This window comes from Monodelphis domestica, chromosome 3, assembly GCF_027887165.1.
Source record: "Monodelphis domestica isolate mMonDom1 chromosome 3, mMonDom1.pri, whole genome shotgun sequence".
NCBI lineage: Eukaryota > Metazoa > Chordata > Mammalia > Didelphimorphia > Didelphidae > Monodelphis > Monodelphis domestica.
The window spans coordinates 9,240,634-9,262,526 of record NC_077229.1 but is presented as its reverse complement, the minus strand read 5'-3'; the positions used below and the strand labels follow the sequence as shown (position 1 = coordinate 9,262,526).

General features: G+C 38.7%; 1 protein-coding gene across 1 annotated transcript in view; it reads right to left on the bottom strand.

The window, feature by feature from the left end:
* VN2R542 (vomeronasal 2 receptor 542) overlaps nucleotides 1-17,941 on the bottom strand; it is a 22,976-nt gene extending 5,035 nt beyond the window's left edge. The window contains exons 1-4 of the mRNA NM_001099544.1: nucleotides 17,727-17,941; nucleotides 13,599-13,893; nucleotides 6,333-7,136; nucleotides 1,165-1,392 (exon numbers count right to left, since the gene is read on the bottom strand). Coding sequence (NP_001093014.1) covers nucleotides 1,165-1,392; nucleotides 6,333-7,136; nucleotides 13,599-13,893; nucleotides 17,727-17,941 — 1,542 coding nt within the window. The remainder of the gene's footprint in view (nucleotides 1-1,164; nucleotides 1,393-6,332; nucleotides 7,137-13,598; nucleotides 13,894-17,726) is intronic.
* Between the last annotated feature and the right edge of the window lie 3,952 nt (nucleotides 17,942-21,893).

The window sequence follows — 21,893 nt, the reverse complement described above, 5'->3', positions numbered from 1 at the left end:
GAAGAAAGAGGAAGGGTCCATGCAGATGAGAAAATGAAAGGGTGGAGGGGGCCATGAATGGGATCACAGATTTCAGTTTATTGATCATACAGGTCTAATATTTATAAGGAATTTGCACTAGTAACTAAAGAAGCATTACATTATTGAAGCCAGGTGGGGATCACAGACATTACAAGATCATTAGTCAATCATGAGTTAGGAAGTAGCAAGGAGGAAGATGAGGAGGAGGGGGAAGAGGTCTGATTGGGTCATATACAATACAAAGGGTTTTTGTTTTTTGCATACATGTCTCTATTAAAGAGAATGTTTCAAGGTCTCTTGCCTAAAATAGTGCTGTCTTACAGATATTGTTTGTCAGAGGAGTTTGTCCAGACAGCTGAAGCCCACTTGAGGGATGACTTAACTTATTATCTTGGATTTAACCTTGGCTCCTAATAAAGGCCTGTAGTTATCTTGAAATCTGGCCTTGCCAAATGATCAAATTCAGTCCTGTCTTTTTTGGTGCTTTACCTCAGTGGGCCCAAGGTATCTTTATGGCTCTGCCAATCAGCAGCAATATGACTGGCTGAGATGTTCCTCTGCCTTTGGTTTCAGATTCTTTATCTATAAAAGGAATTGGAGGAACTCAAAAATCCCTTTCAGATATAACATCAAATAATTATGAATGTAGTTTTGCTCACTGTAACAACACTGATTGTGAGAGTGCAGACTACTAATCTACAATATCTCCAATTAATTTTTATCCTCATATGCAGTAAGCCATACAGAATTGAAGGATGTGATGGAGTTGATTTTTCAATGGAAAATAAATAGCAATTTCCACAGTAATTGCTAAGTACAATTTGGTAAGTCAAATTGTTTTGGAATTTTCAGAAATACACCAATTTTATAAAAGAAGTAGTCAAGCCCATGGTTCAGTTCAGTTAGGCAGAACTTGAAGATAACTGAATGATTTTGCTTTAACTGAAGTCAAGTGATTTTTTCTATTGAAATATGGTTTCGCTGCAATTAATAAAAATAGCTAACATTTATGCGTGATTTTAACATTAAAAAAGCTCTTTATGTAAATGACCTGAGAAATAAGATGTATTTACATGTCTACATGGTTATCCAGTTGATACTTATCCCCATACCATGGGATACAACTATGAAAATGTTTCTGACCTTTGACTCAAACCAGCTCTGCACTATCTCCTCTTCACAAATGGTGAAATCTTGACCAAGGGGAGCATTGGGGATAAACTGTCCCACTTTCACCAGAGTTTCAGTCTCATTTTGGAAGAACAGATATTTCATAATGTCATATTGGGCCTCAGAATTTTCTGAGTCAACCACAAACACCTGGTCACCAGCACTGTTGATAAACTGGGTATTCTTCAAAAAGGAGTGGAGCTAAAAGGGAGAGAAATAATAGTCACTTTCTGGTGCCAAATGGCAGGGATCCTCCCAAAGCAATCCTTCTGGGCTATACAGGAGATCCTAGGGCTCATGACCTGAAGCTTGTGCTCTTTTTTGGTGGCAGTAGGGGTAATGTATATCCTGGGAACACTTCTAGAAAATAGAATCTATAGGGAGACAATTTCATGTTTTCAGCACCAAGGACAGTAGTTTAATTTACAGCAAACAGTAAGTAGTTCACTAAATATTTATGAAAATGATGTGAATTGAATTCTGAGCAAGGAGGATTCATTCAGTCCTTCACATAGTGTTCACAACAGCATTCCTCTAGCTAGGCAAATAAATCCCACAGTTCTCATACCCACGTCTAGCCTATCCTCACTTCCAGAGTCAGCTCTTCTATCAAATGCTATGAAGAAAACCTGACTCAATGGTAACGTGTATAAGTCTCTCTGTATTTATGTGTTCATTATATTTCTGAGGGGAACAGGCACAGAGAGTCAGGAGTGTGTAGGCCTTTTGGTGGAAGTGGATGCTGGTGACAGAAGGCCTAGTAAAGTCCCCCACCCTATTGGCCACTGGGGCTTTTCAATCCTTGAATGGAATTGTCTTTAACTATTTGAACTGATTTTCCACACAGGCCCAGATAAGTCTGTGATCATCTCTCTGCAAGAAAGTTGATGATTCTCTGGGAGACTTTATCTCATATGGCTAGGTGGCCTAGAGGAGAACTTGCTGAACTTTGGCCAGCTGATTTTAGAATCCCTAATGTAGATGCATATTAATCCTCTAGAAATTTAATTAAAAATATTAAGAAGTGAGTTCCTGTGTAACAGTTCTTTCCAAACTCTTTTCTGTTTGAAAATGTGTATAAAGTAAGAGCAAAGGCCAAAGTCCCAGGAAATGGATCACAAGTGATAACCAAACTTGACATAGGAGCATTGCCTTTCCACCCTTCTGAAGTGAGTGGTGCCAAGATCCATCTAAGGGCCTTGTCCCTTTTTTCCATCAGGGACTAAGATGCTGACCAAAAGAAGGAAGTCTTTTCAACCTTTGGAGAGTCCAGTGATAAAGGAATGAATAGGGTAGTTACTACAAGTAGGTCTTGGTTATTTTGAAGGTGTCCCATGAAATGAAAATTTATAGTTTCAGTTTTTGACACCAGAGTTATATTTAAATTATGGTAATTACTTCCAGTATATGAAAAATACATATTTGAATCATGACACTTCCTCAAGAGATTCTTTATTCATCTTAACCTGGATATGCTATATTGTTCCACAGTGTTAACCCCAAACTGTACTTTCACATGTTATGACCTTTTTTTCTGGTTAAAGACTCCTTCAAGATATCACCTGAGATTGTCTAGGGGACAGAGATGTCTGAGAGCATAGGCAGACTATGGAAGTTAGAAAATTTCTTTCTCTAAATTAGAATGTTTGGATTTCCAATAATGTTTAATGAAAGAATCTTGAGCCTCAAAATCAAAATATGGTGTTAAAAAGTTTCCTTCCACTCTTGAGTTCTTTAAGTCTCAGTTCAACAGCTACATTATCTGTGAAAACTTTCCTGACATTCCCCCTCCATGTCAGGGTTTCACCAACATTAAAGGATCTTCTATTTACTTATCTTTGTGCCCTTTTACCCCTAGTTTCACAAAGGCAGAGATTTAATTTCTTTCATTGTTATGCATTGTTCATGTTATCCACAGCAACTGCAGAGTTGAGAGAATGGTGGAACTGAGGTTCAAAATTCCTCTAACACTTCTTTAACTGAGTGGCTCTAAGAGGTAAATAAAATAGAAACCATGATCCTCTCTACAGATCACAACTCTTTGCCAAATCCAAGCATTTCATTGGAATTATTCTTGGATAGTTGACTTTCTTCCACATCCATAGCCAATCAGTTAACAATCCTGACATTTCTTCCTCTACACATCAACCCTCACATCCTTTCCCTTTTATGGTAGCTTCCTATCATCTTGACAATACAATATACATTTTTCTTTTGAACTTTTAAAGCACTTTGCAACCTGACACCAACTAATCTTTCCAGTGTCATTTCATGTGACTCCTCTTGCACTCTGCTCTACCAATAAGCTGCACCCCCATTTTGAACACAAGACATTTTGTCTCTCATCTCTAGGTATTTGTAAACTTGCTTTATGCCTCCCCGTGCCTTGAATTTATACCCTGATCATTTTCTCCACACAGAATCCATCCCTTCCATGTTACAAGCTCAACATCTCCTTCTCCATCACTTTTGGAGATCTCTTCTCCCTCCAACCTGTCTGCCAAGGGACCACTCACTGGAAGCTCAACCGAGAAATGAAACCAGTTCAGAGACACAGTGAAGGAAACATCAAAGGCAGTCCTAGGCCCCAAACAATGCAACCACCAGGACTGATTCAACGAGAACAACACTGCTATTGAAGACCTATTGAGCAAAAAGAACAAAGCCTTTATGGAGTGGCAAAATAACCCAAACTCTGCTCCTAAAAAGGACAGATTCAAGTCTCTCCAAGCTATGGCGCAGCATGAGATCAGGAAGATGCAAAACCGATGGTGGGAAAAAAAGGCAGAAGAAATCCAGCATTTTGCTGATACGAAAAACTACAAACAATTTTTCAGTGCCCTCAAGACTGTCTATGGGCCATTAAAACCCACCACTACTCCCTTGCTATCCTCTGATGGTGACACTCTCATAAAAGATAAAAAAGGCATCAGCAACAGGTGGAAAGAACACTTCAGTCAGCTTCTCAACCGACCCTCTTCAGTCGACCAAAGCACCCTTGACCAGATCCCCCAAAACCGCACCATTGAACAAGTTGACATCCCTCCTTCAATAGAGGAAGTCCAAAAAGCCATTAAACAAATGAGTGCAGGCAAGGCACCCGGTAAAGACGGGATCCCAACCGAGGTGTACAAGGCCTTAAATGGAAAGGCACTCCAGGCATTCCACATAGTGCTGACCAGCATATGGGAAGAGGAAGACATGCCCCCAGAACTCAGAGATGCCTGCATCATAGCCCTATACAAGAACAAAGGCTCATGAGCAGCCTGTGACAACTACAGAGGCATCTCACTATTCTTCACTGCTGGAAAGATCCTTGCCCATGTTATACTCAACAGACTCCTGTCATCTGTTTCAGAGCAGAACCTGCCTGAATCACAATGTGGCTTCCGACCAGATTGCAGCACCATCGACATGGTCTTCACAGTGAGGCAAATGCAGGAAAAATGCCTTGAGCAGAACCTAAGTCTCTACATTGTCTTCATAGACCTGACAAAGGCGTTCGACACAGTGAACAGGGACGCATTGTGGGTGATCCTCAGCAAGCTCGGTTGCCCAGCAAAATTCGTCAAACTGATCCAGCTCTTTCATGTCAACATGACAGGGGAAGTCTTATCTGATGGAGAGACTTCCAATCGCTTGAACATCTCCAATGGCGTGAAACAAGGCTGAGTCCTTGCTCCGGTGCTATTCAACCAATACTTCACCCAAGTATTACGACATGCTGTGATGGATCTAGACCTGGGCATCTACATCAAATACCGACTGGATGGCTCACTATTCGACCTTCACCACCTGACTACAAAAACAAAGCCAACAGAGAGACTCATCCTGGAAGCTCTCTTTGCAGATGACTGTGCTCTCATGGCCCACCAAGAAAATCATCTCCAAACCATTGTGGACAGGTTTTCCACCGCAACAAAACTGTTTGGCCTGACTATCAGCCTCAGCAAAACAGAGGTGCTGTTCCAACCTGCACCAGGGAGGCCAACGAACCAGCCATGCATTACAATTGACGGCACGCAGCTTTCTAATGTCAACACTTTCAAGTACCTGGGCAGCACCATCACCAATGATGGGTCCCTAGACCACAAGATCAATGTCAGGATCCAAAAGGCCAGCCAGGCACTCAGGCAGCTGCGCTCCAAAGTCCTCCAACACAGCAGTGTAAGCACTGCAACGAAGCTCAAAGTGTATAACCAGTGGTCCTCAGCTTGCTCCTGTACGGTTGTGAGACATGGACCCTGTACCGGAAGCACATGAAACAGCTGGAGCAATTCCACCAACGCTCCCTCCGGTCAATCATGAGGATTCGATGGCAGGACCGAATCACCAACCAGGAAGTCCTCAACAGAGCCAACTCCACCAGCATCGAAGTCCTGGTCCTCAAAACCCAGCTGCGATGGTCTGGACACGTCATCCACATGGACCCACAGCGAATACCAAGACAGGTATTCTACGGTGAACTGTCAGCTGGACTCAGGAAACAAGGTCGACCAAAGAAAAGATTCAAGGATCAGCTAAAGTCCAACTTGAAGTGGGCTGGTATTACACCAAAGCAACTAGAACTCGTTGCCTCTGACAGAAGCAGCTGGTGAACCCACATTCACCATGCCGCCACCACCTTTGAAGATGAGTGACATCGACATCTTGCCGCTGCATGTGAACGCCGACACCAGGCCACAACCACACCTCCCGTAACAATTGGCATCCCAGGCCCCATGTGCCACAAACTCTGCGCCTCAGTCTTTGGACTTCAAAGCCACATGAGGGTACACCGTAGATGAAACTGCACAAAGACAATAGTCATTCCGGTCACTGAGAGACTACCACCACCACCACCACTCTCCCTCCAAAATATTAGTGTCCTGTATGCCCAACTCTATTATCTTGTCTGAATTATTTCATTCTCCTTCCTTATATTTGTAGCACCTAGCCTAGTGTTTGGCCAATATTAAAGCCAAAAAATACTGTGGATTCATTAATAGATTTATAAGAAAATTCTAAGATTATCTGTTATAGAAAAATTGTGAACTGAATTGAGTGGGGAGGTTTCCACACTGATTAAATGACAGGTTCTTGACGCATGTATATCCATTACCTACCACAGTAAATGGCAACTAGTCAGCCCTAAATGTTACCTGCCATGGCTGAAGAGTCCAACTTTCTCCATCTCTTATAGATTCTTTCTCTGATGCCATCAGGAGCATTTCATGGAGGGCCCTGGCCACAGCATGCACAGCATTGTAGATGGTGTAACTCAGACTAGTCATAGTCATGTCAAAGAAACGCAGAGATAGAGCCTCCAAAGAGGTATTTGGTGAGCATTCCTTTTGATCCTGATTTTCAAGTTTCTCTTGATCTTTGAATGCTGAGCACCAGAAGTCCTTAAGTAAAATGTCCTCTGGGTATTTGTCTGGGTTCACAGTTCTGATAAAGGTCTTGAAACCAGGCACATCTTTTGTCATCTGTGAAAATGAAAGTGCCCCATGGAAACTGTAGCCATCATGCCACTGGGGTCTCATGGTGATGTCCCAATGATATGTAGAGATCCAGACCTTCCACAGGAAGATGTCAATAGGCTGTGAATATCTAAGGATCATCAGTGAATCTGTGTCACCATGAATGACGATAACTTTGACTGAGGATTGCATAATACGTGGCACAAACATATCCTGAGATTCTGTGTGTCTTCTCTCACTGACTGGGATCTTTTCAGCAAAGGCCAGACAGATTCCATGCTTTATCATGTCCCTTCTTAAGTTCCAGAGGAATTCCTCACCTCTCATATCATCTGTGGTCACTAGACCTACCCATGTCCATTCAAAATGTATCATTAATTGAACCATACCATGGTACAAAGAGGAATCCTTGTGGGCCAGCTGGTAGAGAAAAGGAAACTGGCTCTCATCACTCAAGATAGAGTCAAAAGGACCATAGCTGATCTGGATGTGAAAGAAAAAAAATGGGACATTTTGGTTTCTGCATCTTTGATATTGGTGAAGAAATTTCAACAAAGTACAAACTAGCAGCAAACCATTTTGTGTTAGAAGAAAGGTTGTGGTTGAAGAATTCTCTGCTTATGTTTACAATATCAAAGCTAATTCATGTATGCAGTGCAAATTACCAAGTTTTACTTCATCTATATAGAAAAAATAAAAATTAATCTCACCTAGAAGGATAAAATATCAACAATCTCAAGAGAAATATTATAAGTAAATGGGGGAAGGACCAAAAAGTACAAGATACCAAACTTTACTACAGAGCAGTAATCCTTGAAACAATTTAGTATTATGTAAGAAATCTAGGCTGGACAATGGAAAAGATGAACTACATGACATACTGAAGTAAATGGTGACAGTAGCCTAATGTTGGATAAACCTACAGACACCAGTTACTAGGGCAAGAACTCACTCTTTAACAAAACTTACTGGGAAACTGAAAAACAGCCTGACAGTAACAAGGTACAGGCCAAAATTTTACATCTTGCACCAAGATAACCTGCAAACAGGTACATACCTTAGACACAAGGTATGAAATAAAAAACAAATTTGAGGCACAAAGAGAAAAATAGTTTTCAGATATATTGATAGGGGAAAAATTCCTGATTAATCAGAGGATAAAGAGGATCACAGGTGATAAAATGAACAATTTAAACTACATAAAATTAAAGTTTTTGAAGAAACAATAGAAAGTCAGATAAAATTAGAAGGGAAATAGATAAATGATTGGGAAATCCTTGAAGCAAATTCCTTGGATAAAAGTCTAATTTTCAAGATATCTGAGGAGTGAATTCACCTTTATAAAAATACTATTAATTCCCCAACTGATAAATAATTAAAAGATATAAATAGTTAGTTGTCAAAAAGGCCATGGGAAACAATCTTTTACCTTAGGAATAATTTGAGAAATATAAAAGAAAGAAACTATAAGGCTCCACCTCACACTTACCTGATTGGTAAAGATAACAATGAAAGAAAATGGCAAATGTTGGAAAGATTGTTTATATTTCTACATGAGAAGATGCTACTTTTAATTCCCAAGAACTTTGTTATTATTAGTGCAGTTTGAAGGAATCTATATTGATAGAAGGCATGGGTGTAAGTTGTCTATAATGAGATAATAAAAAAATAGAAGATGAGAAAGAAGGAGGCACTCACTGGCAGAAGGGGAAAGAAGAGATAGAATGGGGGAAATTGCATCATATAAGAGGTACAAAAGGAAGAGCTTTTGCAGTGGAGGTGAAGTTGCAGGTAGTATGTACCATTTGAACCTTTCTTTCATCAGAATTATGTCAAAGAAGGAATAACATACAAACGCAATTGGATAAAGAAATATAGCTTGACTTACAGGGAAATAGCAAAAGAGAAGAATGAGAGAAAGGGGAGCTAATAAAACGCAAGACAGATTTGGAGAGGTGGTGTTTAGAAGCAAAACACTTTTAAAGAAGGACAGGATAAAAGGATACAGAGAGAAAGGGAAGAACAAACAGGAGAAAAATAGGATGGAGGGCAATACACAGTTAGAAACCATAGCGGAATATGAAATGGAAATGGGTAGCAGAGTAGATTTTTAAAACCCAGAACTGAACAATATGCTGTTTACAAGAAACACACTTGAGAAAGAGTGATACACACAGAATAAAGGTAAGGGCTGGAGCAGAATCTATTAGTGTGAAGTAGGGAAAAAGCCAAGGTTGCAATCATGTTTCAGAAAAAGTAAAAGCAAAATAGATCTAATTAAGAGATAAGGAAGAAAAGTAGACCTTGATAAAAGGTAGCATAAGCAAAGAAGTAATATTGATACTAAACACATATGCACCAAAATGTTATGTAGTATCTAAATTTTGAAAGAAGTCAAATCAGTTACAAGAGGAAATAGAAAGCTATACTAGTGGGAGACCTCAATTTTGCTCACTGAGAATTAAATAAATCCAATAAGAAAATAAACAAGAAGAAAGTATAGGAGATAAGTGGAACTTTAGAAAAGTTGGATATAATAGTGATGGTGGTTTCTCTCTGGAGAAAAGTAAATTGAACTAGAAAGGAAAAAAATATATATATATATATATTTTTTTTTCTCAGCAGTATATAGCCCCTGCAAACATTGGCCATATATTAGGGCATGAAAATCTTGTAACCAAATGTAGAAAAGCAGAGTTATATAAAAACTTATTTATTTAGAATATTTTTTCCATGGTTACATAATTCAAGATTTTCCCCACCCCTTTTTTCTCCTCACTCCCAGAGCTGACAAGCAATTCCACTGGGTTATACATGTGTCATTGTTCAATACCTATTTACATATTATTCATATTTGCAATAGAGTGATCTTTTAACACCGATACCCCAATCATATCCCCATCGAACCATATGATCGATCATATGTTTTTCTTCTGCAAGAATAGCTGACTGCATTCATTTCAGATTATAATGCAATAAAAATTATATTCAACAAAGTTCTGTGGAAAGTGATATTTTAAATTAATTGGAAAGAATATAATAGAATCCTAAAAACTGAGAATGTCAAAAACCAAATTCTGCATAGTTGCAGGATATAAAATAAACCAATGTAAATCATAAGAATCTCTATATATTGTCAACAAAGTCCAGTAGCAGGAGATAGAAAAGGAAATTCCATTGGAAATAACTGTACACTGTATAAATACCTGGGGGTGGGTTCCTGCCATGAAAAACCCTGGAACTATATGAACACAATTATAAAAAGACACTTTTCATATGAATTCTGATCTAAACAATTGTAAATATTAATAGCTTTTAGTAGCCAAGCAAATGAAATAAAATCATGATTCTACCTAAATTTTACTTATTCAATATCATACCAATGAAACTAATAAATTATTTAAAAAGCTAAAAAATAAAATTAATATGGAAGAACAAAAATTAATATCAAGGAATCAATGAAAAATGTGCTCGAAGGTGACTTAGCAGATCTCAAACTCTATTACAAAGTAGTGGTAATCAGTCTTTTATTGTCTGATAAACAGAGTGGTGTATCAGTGCAATAGATTAGGTACACAATAAACAGTAGTAAATGACTATACAAATCTAGTGTTTGATAAACCCCCAAATCCAAAATTTTGAAACAGGAAATTAGTGCTTACAAAAATTGTTGGGAAAACTCTAAAGCAGTTTGGCAGAAACTAGGAATCGGTCAATATTTACAGCATTTCCATGATAAGATTAAGTGGTTACCTGATTTAAATATAAAGGGTTATACAATAAGCAAATTTGGGGAGTATGTTCCCCTATAAGATCTATAGAAAAAGGAAGAATTTATGACCAAAGAAGAGATAGCATAGGATATTAAAGTATTTTTTGATTACATATATTAAAAAGGGGTTGTACAATCAAAATCAATTCATCCAAAATTAAAAGGAATACAGAAAATTGGGACAAAAATTTCATAGCAAATTTCTCTTATAAAGGTATAATTTCTCAAATATATAGAGAGAACAGAGGGAAATTTATAAGACTACAAAGCATTCCCCAATTGACAAGTGGTCAAAGGATATGAACAGGCAATTTTGAGATGAAGACATCAAAGTTACTTTTATTCATATGAAAAATTCTTTGAATAGCTTTTGATTAGAGAAATGTAAATTAAAATAATTCTTCAGAATCACCTCACACCTGTTAGAATGTTTAATATGACAGAAATGGAAAGTGACCAATATTAGAGGGGAAGTGGGAAAATTGGGACACTAAAGCTCTTTTAATTGAATTGTGAACTCATTCAACCTTTCTGAAGAGCAATTTATACTTGTACCCAAAGGGTTATGAAACTATGCATATCCTCTGATTCAGAAATACCACTATTAGATCTACATCCCAAAGAGATTTAAAAAAAAGAAAAAGCACTTGAATATACAAAAATATTTATAGTAGTTCTTTGAATAGAGGCAAAGAATTGGAAATTGAGTGGATGCCAATCAGTTGGGGAATAGATGAACAAGATGGGGTATATATGATTGTGATGAAATACTGTTTTGCTATAAGAAATAACAAACAGTATGCATTCAGAAAAGACCTGAAATGGCTTACATGAACTGGAATTTCTTATTATAAAAATGCTAATCAGCTCCAGAGAATACTGATGGAGCCTGAATGTGGATAGAAGTGAAAGTTTAAAAAAATTAAAATAATTCATCTTGTTTTTTCCCCCCTTTGGACTATGTTTTCTTTGGCAACAGGACTAATATATAAATGTGTTTTTTATGACTTCACATGTATAAATTGTATAAAATTGATTGCTTTCTCAAGGAGGGGCTAAGGGAGAGAAGAATTTGGCTAGATTTTTTTAAAAGAATGTTAAAATTGCTTTAACAAAAATTGCTTTTACAAATAATGGAAAATAGTTTAAAAAAAGAAAATGGGGCTCACTACTCTCCTAGCCCCAAATTCCTCCATACTTTCTTTTTTCTTTTAACATCATCCATTTCATCCTCCCTGGCACTAATATTCATAACCTCACAGTCATCTTTGACTGGATCCTTTCCTTTAAGCTCTCTATATCCTATTAGTGGACACGTCTTGTTGGTTCAGCATTTCAGATTTACTTATACAGCCCTAGCATTTCTCCTGACCTTTAGTGTTGCATCTCCCATTGACTATTAGACATTGTGAACTGAATTTCTCATAGACATCTTAAATCCAATGGATCTCAAATTGAACTCATTAGCTGCCCTTCAAAATAAAATCTTCCCACCTTAATCCTTTTCCTCTTTCTTAATTTGCCTGTTATTGTTGGGGACACTAACTAACATCCTCTTAATCATCAAGACTTTAAACCTAGGTGTCATTTTGGATTCATCCCTTTCTCACTCCTCCACCTTTCCATATCTAACCTGTTGTCAAGTCCTGTAGTTTCTAACATTGTAACATCTTTGTATACTTTCCTCTGACACTGCCGGCACCCTAGTAGAGATACTCATTAGCTCACATCTATTCTATTTGAATAGCCTTTTGGTTGGTCTCTCTGCCTCAGGACTTTGCCCACTCACTTCCATCCTCTCTATAGCAGCCAAAGTAATCTTCCTAAATTCAGTTTTAAGTATTGGGAGAATTTGTTTTTCATATACTGTATTATTATATATCAGGATCCTACATTATGAAGCATCCAAACCAGTTCCTGTATATTAGGGAGAATTTTTCATTCTGACTAGAGGTGTTTTGTTTTCATTCTTCTTGTCCTAAAGAATACGGCCCTTTGATAGACTCAAGTTGAGAGGAAAGTTCTGTGATGATACTGTTCTGGTGTATGTGCAAAACTTCACCTATCAGTTTGGGGAAGAACTAAGGATCTGGTTGACCACCTCCTAATTAACTGATTGCCAGTTAGAGATGTCTTGGTATTTTTGATGGAAGAGTTGAATAATGAGCTTCCCAAAGTGCATAGAGGTACATGAGCCAGGAGTTTTCATTTGTCTTATGATAGTTGAGAGAGTCATTTCATCATAATTAGGCCATCTTGACTGGTCAAATAATAAATTATTTTAAAATTAAGAAATACTACCTCTCTAGAATTTCAATCACTGCACTATACTCACTTCTTAGTCAATTAACCCCAGTGACTCCTATTACCTCTGAGGTCAAAAACAAAATGCTCTGACTTTGAAAGCACTTTATAAGTTGATCTTTTCCTACAATTCTTTGCTTCTTACGTTTTATTCCACTTCACAACTCTGTATTGAGCAACATTCATTTCTTTTTTGTTTGTTCCACAAGGCCCGCCCTCCACCCATCTTCCATCTTTATGTCTTGTTCTACCTTCTTGTTTTTCTAGCTTCTTTCATATCTCATCTAAAATCTTAGCTTCTATAAAAGGTCATCCTTGACCCCTTTAGAGCTATTGTTTTCTTCCTGAGATAATCTCCAATTTGTCCCATAAAAATCTTCTAGTTGGGGGCAGCTGGGTAGCTCAGTGGATTGAGAACCAGGCCTAGAGATGGGAGGTCCTAGGTTCAAATCTGGCCTCAGCCACTTCCTAGCTGTGTGACCCTGGGCAAGTCACTTTACCCCCATTGCCTAGCCCTCACCACTCTTCTGCCTTGGAGTCAATACACAGTATTGACTCCAAGATGGAAGGTAAGGGTTTAAAAACAATCTTCTAGTTGTATCCCCTCTTTGACTGTGATCTTAAAATAATGCAAGCACTGTTTCCATATTTCTATCTTCAGGGCCTAGCACACAGTATTACATACTTCTCATTTTGCCCCTTTATTTTCCACTTATATGGGTCTAGCTTATCTCTAGTACCCACAGGCATGCCAAAAATTGGATAACAAATTCTATCATCAGTCCATAATCTGGTCATTCCTGAAGGATATTCCCAAGACTAAGAAGTTTGAGAAAGGTACAGAAGGTGGTAATTTCAGTATCCCCCACCTGTGGAACCTTGTAGAGGTCAAGCAGTGTCCCCATCTGGACAGACAAAGCTGATGTGGCTCCTCCAATGACAACCACAGACTTCTCCTGGCCCCTGCAGCTGTAGTTAGGGACAAGCTGGCCCTGCCCAGACAGCCATTGCAGGGAGCTCTCCAAAGTTCTCTCATCACTGTGGTAGGCATTGTAGAGGTGAAATCCCAGAGAAGAAATATTTGGTAACAGATTTGGGTCTTTGTTGATCTCCTCCACAGCAAATACCAGAGCCAGGACCTGTTGGTAATTTTTATGTAGCCACCTGAGGGACAGAGAGTAGGAAACCAAGAACAAAGCATTCAAAGATGATCCATTAGAATCAATGATATGAATCAGGCACTGCGTAGGATACTGGGGATACAAGAAAACATTCCCTGCCTCAAGGAACTTCCATCCAAGTTTTAAAGAATTTTAAAGAAAAAACCTGCTTATGAATAAATTTGTACATATAAGAGTAGTTCAGAATAGATGGAAAGTAACCTTATGGGTGAAGGCACTAGCAGAAGTAGGTTTGGGAGGGAGAATTAAGAAAAACTTCTTTCTGGAAGATATCTTTTGATATTAATCTTGTAGAAATCTAATAAGTACAAAGCCGTGAAGATGGAAGTATCTGAGGAACATCAAGTACAGCATTATTGGTGGATTGTAGAATCCATGGGGTGGGGAGTGGTGGAATAACATACAAGAAGATTGGAAACATGGTAAGGACTGAGATTTGGAGAGATTTTGATTCCTTTTTTCTTTTCTTTTTTTAAAAATTACATGTGGAGACAAAATTTGAGAGCTGTTTTCTGACATTTTATGATTCAGAATCTCTCCCTCCCTCCTACTCCTTAACCCAGACAGTACATAGTCTAATATAGATTATACCAGTGATTTCATGCAATGTGGATTTGTACTCACAAGCAATAAAAACTCACAAAAGAGAAAAAATGCAAGATTATGTTTTGATCAGCAATCAGTCTCTAATTTTTTTTATTTTGGAGAGCATTTTTCATCATGTATCTCTAATAGATATTTTGGAAACTTGCTTTACTGATAATGTTTTAGAGCACAGTGGATCATCATACAATATTTCTATTACTGTATGCATTGTTCTCCTGGTTCTGCTCACTTTACTTTTCATCACTTCATATAACTCTTTTCAGGTTTTTCTGAACTCATTCTGTTTGTCATTTCTTATGGCACAATAGTATTCCATTATAACCATTAGCTGTCCTCCAAGTAATGGATGCCCTTCGGTTTCTAATTCTTCACCACTACAAAAAGGGCTGCTAAAATATTTTTGTGCAGATAAGTCCTTTTCTGTTATCTCTGATTTCTTTGAGACACAAATCTACTAGTGATATTTTGGGGTCAAAGTTTATGCATAACTTAATAGCAATTTGGACATGGTTCTATACTGCTCTCCAGAATGGTTATATCAGTTTATAGTACCACCAACAATGTATTAGTGTCCCCATTTCCTATATCCCTTCCAACTCTTATCATTTCCCTTTTTGATCATGTTAGTCAATTTGGGATGTTTTAATTTACATTTCTCTTATCAATATTGATCTTGGAGCATTTGTTCATATGAAAGGGATAGTTTTAATTTCTTCATCTCAGAGCTGTCTGTTCATATTCTTTGACCACATCAATTGGGGAACATTTTACATTTTTATAAACCAATTATCTATATATTTGAGGGATTAGGCCTTTCTCAGAGTCAGCTAATGTTTGATAACCCAAAGATACTATCACTGAAAGGGGGCAGGAAGAAATCATTATTTGACAAAAACAAAAATAACTACTGGAAAACTGGGGGAAAGTATGGTAGAAACTAGGCAAAGACCAACATCCCACACCATATGCAAAAATAGAGTTGATATGTATACTTCATCTCAAAGTAAAAGATGACAGCATAAACAAGTTAAAACAGAGTTATGGATAAGGGAACAAATTATGACCAAGGAAGACCTAGAAAACATTGAAAAAATGGAATGCATAATTTTTTACATTAAATTAAAATTAATTTTTAAATTTTTAATTAATTTAAAAATTTAAACAAAAAATTACATAAAATTTAAGAAATTACAAACAAAACAAATGCAACCAAGATTAGAAAGGAAACAACAAACTGGGAAAAATTTATAGGAAGTGTCTCTGAGAAGAACCTAATCTCTCAGATATATGGTGACTTTGATTCAAAAATATATGTATATATTTTATCTCAGAAGTTATTAGGAAGCCATTGGAATTCATTGAGAAGGGATTTATGGTCAGCTTTTGCTTTAGGAATAATATTTTGGTTGTTAAGTGGAGATGAGTAAGTTAGTCAACAAATATTTATATTGAGTACCAACTATATTCTAGGTATTGTGATAAGTGCAGGACATATAGAGGACAGTGACAATGCCTGCTCTCAATAAATTCACCCTCTAATGGAGGAAACAACATATAAATAACTATTTACAGATAAACTACATACAGAACAAATACAGAAGTATATACTCAACACACTTGAGGTATGGAGACCAATTAAGAGGTTCTTGAAGTGGTTGGTTTTTTACTCAGAGAAGACCAAAATAACATCATTATGTGGGAATCAATCAACTGTGTATCTGATTGACTGGTCAGACCAATAGGAGCTCAGAAAATTGTACCATAGTTTAGGCATAAATAGCCCTTCTGATCATTTGGGTTAGAAATGTCTCTCTTTTTAAACCCTTACTTTCCATTTAGAATCAGTACTATGGACTGATTCCAAGGTAGAACTACAAGGGCTAAGTCATGGGGGTAGAGATTTGCTCAGGATTCCACATCTAAGAAGCGTCTGAGGCCAAAGCCAGAACCTTTATGCCTGGCTCTCAATCTACTGAACTACTGAGCTGTGGCCCCTTCCTCCTCTCCAATAGGAATGTTTCTAAATTTGTACATCTCACTTTTTTTGAGCTACTGCATTTCTGCTTTGAAGGACAACAGCTCTTTGATGCCAACATATCACATACAATGGTGCAGTGCCACTGTTTCCCATGTTTCATAATTGAGGCCAAAGTTCTTCAGAGTGACTTTGAGAATGTCCTTATATTATTTTTTCTGAACTCCATTTGAGTTCTTGCCTTGTATGCCTTCCTTTTCAGAGGAAGGAATACATTAAAAGTGATTGAAACAATAAAATTAAATGTAATAAACAGAATTTTCCCATATTCTGACTGCTGAATGTAGATCTATCTCATGAGCAGTAAAAAAGCAGATTACAGGGGAAATCCAGGAATAGAGTCATCAGTGGATGAGAGGAGATAAAGTAGGTAGTCACAGACACACAGATATAGAGACTCATGGGGAAGTCCAATTTCCCATTGACCATTTTCACACATTTTCCATTCACACTCAGCTTCAGTGTCTTAGCCACATAGATCTAGCAACTCTAGGACTCCCAAGCTATTTCATCATCACACTGCAAGAACAAGAACCCTGTAGAAGGGTCTGGATTTGCAAGGTCAAAACTCTGGTTCCAGAGAGAATATCCTTATCTATTTTCCTTTGAATTTCCATTTCTACACATTAAATCTTGCTGTAGTATCCATATTTTTCCAGCGGCAGCAAAGTCAGAACAAAACATTAAATTGTACTATCCACAGAGCCGGTAATTCTTCATGAGGCGTGAGTATGACAGGAGATGCCCACTAGATCCCTGGAAGGTAGGTGCTCTTTAACAGAAGAAGAAATTGAGATCCAGAGAAGGTAACAATAATAGAAATAGTCATAAGTAGCCTTTCTACAGTTTCTAAAGCTCTTCATAAAAATTATCTCATTTGAGCCTCAAAAATACTCTGGAGATAGGAGATATTATCATCTCCAACTTATAGGGTAAAGAAACATGCCCATGGGGGTGTAGTGTGGTTCTTTGAAGTTTAAAAAATGTTTTTCATCCACAATCTCAAATGCCTAAATCAAAGATCTTTACATATGGTGCAATCATAGAGCTAGATATGGCAGGTATCCCAGAGAGAAAATTAGAGACAACAAGAAGGGTCTCCTTCTCTCAGGATCTTTTTTTCAATCATTACAGTGAAAAAGAACCCTTTATCAGATAGTCAGTCAGGTACTTACCTGTAATCCCTACAGCCCTTGTCAGGATGACTCTCAAACAGCCCTGCTCCTCTGACACTGCTAACTTCAATTGAATACAGGGGGAGAAAAGTCCCAATCACCAGGTCTCCATCTCTGGAGAGGCTGGGACTGGTTTTTGGGAAACAAGGGGGCTTCTGGGTTTGGGGTACAGAAGGTGAGAACTGTGGGAGCATTACCAAGATGACGGGAATCATCTGGGAAATTTTTTTCTGAATGTTTAGCAGCATCACTTTGAACATGAATTAGTCTCCAAACTGGTGGGAGTCAACTAGTAGCTAGTATTTGCCCAATGGCACTTAGGTCTTGTTCTGATGAAGAACTATCCAGCAGCTGAAACATCACCTACTTTTTCCAAGATCTACTTTGTATGCTTTTAATGGGAGTCACGCCTGTGTTTGGGGCAGTGATAGAAGGAGATAGTTAAGCATCACTGTCTCTTATATTGGACATTTTCCCTTTTAATGCTCTTGCTTTTGAGAGTGGACGGGTGACTGGCTTTTCCCTCACATCAATCCCACCCTCCACCAGGGAGAAGCTCTGGGGTTTATCTTTGCCTGAGGCATCTGCAGCTCCATCCTTGAGTCTAAAGGGAGAACCAAAATAGAAGTGGAAAAATATGTTTTGGAATCTCTTTCCATGTTCTTAGCAGAGCTCATGGGACCAAAGAAACGTTGAATTTCTTAAGATGTTTTTTTCCCTGTTCGTTATGTTTTTTTCCCTCCTCATTGAGTTATCAGTGTGTTTTCCTGTATCAGCAATTTTCTGTATCAGCAATCCTGTATCAGTGTTTTCCTGTCAGACTCTGGGGCTGACAAATGCTGTTACATGCATCAGTATTCTCTCTGAGGTGATGCTGGGCTTCAGGCAGGAGTCAGTGTGAGGTGGTGACATCACAAACTCTCAGTGATGATAGTTAGGCCAACAGGCTACAAGTTATGGTCTTGATGTACTGACACTTGTTATAACAACAACACTTTAAGTCTTACAAAGCACTGGATATAGTATCTCATTTGATTCTCATCATCACTTGTGAAGTAGGTACTATTATTGTCCCCATTTATGGATGAGGAAATAGAGTCACAAAGCTAGTAAATATATGAAGCAAGATTTGAACCTAAGTTTTCCTGACTCCATATCTAATGACATTATTTATGATCCCAGCTGTATTCCTCTTGGGCTAACCTTTGGCTATGCAGTCCAAGCCTGGCACAACACTGGATACAGAGTGCTGGCTTTAACCATGAATTACTGACAAGTCTTCTTCTGATCCCAAATGCCCCACCTCAATAACTGAGTAGAAATTCAGAAATGAAAGGGCCTTCTAAAGTTATCAAGTCCAGCTTGTATGTAGGGGCAGAAATGCCTTCTCACAATGGCTACTTCATAGACCTAAACTTTTTACTGACTCCACTACCGTATCATGACACAAGTGACTATCCTTAAGAAGTGATACATTCTTGAGTATTTGAGAGTTCTAAGGAATTTAGGAAGGCTTTTAGTCTAATCCATACTTCTGTCTTCCCAACTCTATATGATCTTAGAGATTCCGTGATAGAGACTTTTCACTTTCTGGGACATTTCATTCTTATTTGGATCGGCTCTATTAGGAATTCTCATTATGTCTATGGCCTTTAAAATCTGGATGCTGTTAGAGTATGAACTGAGATTTTTAAAGAGCAGATAAAATACTTAATGTGATATTTATACATATATAGATATTGATAATAAAAATTTTAAATTTAGTTTAACTCCTTCCTCTTACATGTAAAAAATAGTTTCCACTATTCCCCAAATTACTGAGCCTCAAACTCTCTTTCCCCTAGTCCATATTGAGACTGTTGTAGGAAAAAAAAACATCTAAATTTGTAGCAGGGTCTCACCCTAAGAATGGGAAGATCAAAACTCTTGTCAACCCAGAAGTGAGAAAGAATTTTATTTGAAGAAGAAATTTTTTTAAACCCTTACCTTCTGTCTTAAAGTCAATTAACTTGCCCCTGCCCATTTTTAGATTTAATCATCAGAAATGTATATACCCCACTGTAATAGAAAGATGATACTACTAGAGGGTGTCTATTGATTCTCCTGGGTGACTAATGGATGAAGAGTTTTGTCTACCCTCCTCCCTCAATACCTCCTGGCTCCTCCCCCTCTTCCTCCTCTCTTCAAAGCTTTTCAGCTTCCCCTCCCCCCTTTCTTCAGTTTCACTCAGTGTGAGCTAGGAGATTTCAATGAAATATTCTCTTCTCTTGCTTTCTCAAGTAAGGGGTTTATTGGGGAAGACAGGACAAGAATAGAGGATAAGGAAAGAGGGATGGGGTTTTCTCTAGTCTATACAAGGAGCCTTGGTTTGGAGGATATTGTGGAGAAAGGTCAGTTCTGTCATAATTGTGATACAAAGTCTGTCAGGGAGATATGAGGGCAATTGGTTTTCTTCTTTCTTCTTCTGCTAATCAATCAGTTAAATATTAGAGATACAAATTAGCTTCTTTATGTTCAGCCACCACCATTAGCTACACCAGCCAAAAAGGGGTCCAATTTAGAAGTCTCTCAGCCCAGTTCAGAAAACCTCTCCCCAGTTCAGCCTGGCTCAGAAGTTAAGTCCAGCTCAGTTCAGCTGCGGCTTGGCTTCAACTGTTTTTTTTTCAGGTAACATTCCAAATGGAATTTTGATTTACTGATGATGTCCTTTACATGCATGTATATCCTCTCTTTTACACTACTTATACTTAAGAATGAGGAGGTCTGTGACACACAGGTGTGATAGTGGGTGATGAATCAGAATCACCTGACTTCCCCCTGGGTGGTCCTAAGCAAAGCAATAACTGCAATTGGGCCATGTAAAGTGAAAGGAAGGCACAGGAAGTGACAAAAGAAATGACTTTCAGTGGTCTCTCGGCCCTGTGGGCAGCAGGGCCGTTCGACAACATCCTGGGCGACTTAGCAGCCCTCTCTAGGACAGCACTGCTCACCCTAATCAAGGGAGGGGACTAGAAAAGGTGTCCCAAACATTGCCTGCCCTACAAACTCCCGGTCAGCACACCGCGGCTGGCGGGTCATCCCTTTAAGGGGTCAAAATCAAAAGAAACAAAATAGAAAGAAACTCCTACTAGGAGCATGGAACATCTGAACATTACTTGATAGAGAGAATACCCCAAGACCTGAGAGAAGAACAGCTCTAATTGGTAAAGAACTGGCGCAATATAACATCGACATCGCAGCCTTAAGTGAAACACGCTTACCAGAAGAGGGATCACTCAGCGAACCCACCACTGGATACACCTTCTTCTGGAAAGGTAGAGCCACAAATGAAGACAGAATCCAGGGTGTTGGCCTGGCTATCAAGACCAGTTTGCTCAAACAGCTGCCAGACTTGCCTGTGGGCATCAGCAAGAGGCTCATGAAGATCCGTTTACCTCTCAGCAAAGACCGGTATGCCACAATCATCAGCACATATGCCCCAACACTGACCAGCACAGAGGAGACCATCAAGCAGTTCTACTCTGACCTGAGTGCCATCCTGCACTCAGTGCCCACCAATGACAAGCTGATACTACTGGGAGACTTCAACGCACGCGTTGGTCAGGACCATGAAAGATGGAAAGGAGTGCTCGGCAAACACACGACATGGGCAAAATGAACAACAACAGCCTCCTGCTACTCAGCAAATGCTCAGAGTTCGAACTCACCATCACGAACACTGTGTTCAGAATGGCGAACAAATATAAAACAACGTGGATGCACACACGATCAAAACAGTGGCATCTCATTGACTACATCATTGTATGCCGGCGAGACATCCAGGATGTAAAGATCACCAGAGCCATGAGAGGAGCTGAATGCTGGACAGACCACTGATTGGTTAGTGCAATTCTTCAAATGAGCATTGCGCCTCACCATCCAAAACGCGCCCAGACAGTTCACGCATATTACAACTTGAGTCCTCTTAGAGATCCATCTTATTTGCAAACACTCCAGTCCTGCCTGGACGACAAGCTGTCTGCCAAGGGACCACTCACTGGAAGCTCAACCGAGAAATAGAACCAGTTCAGAGACGCAGTGAAGGAAACATCAAAGGCAGTCCTAGGCCCCAAACAACGCAACCACCAGGACTGGTTTGACGAGAACAACACTGCTATTGAAGACCTA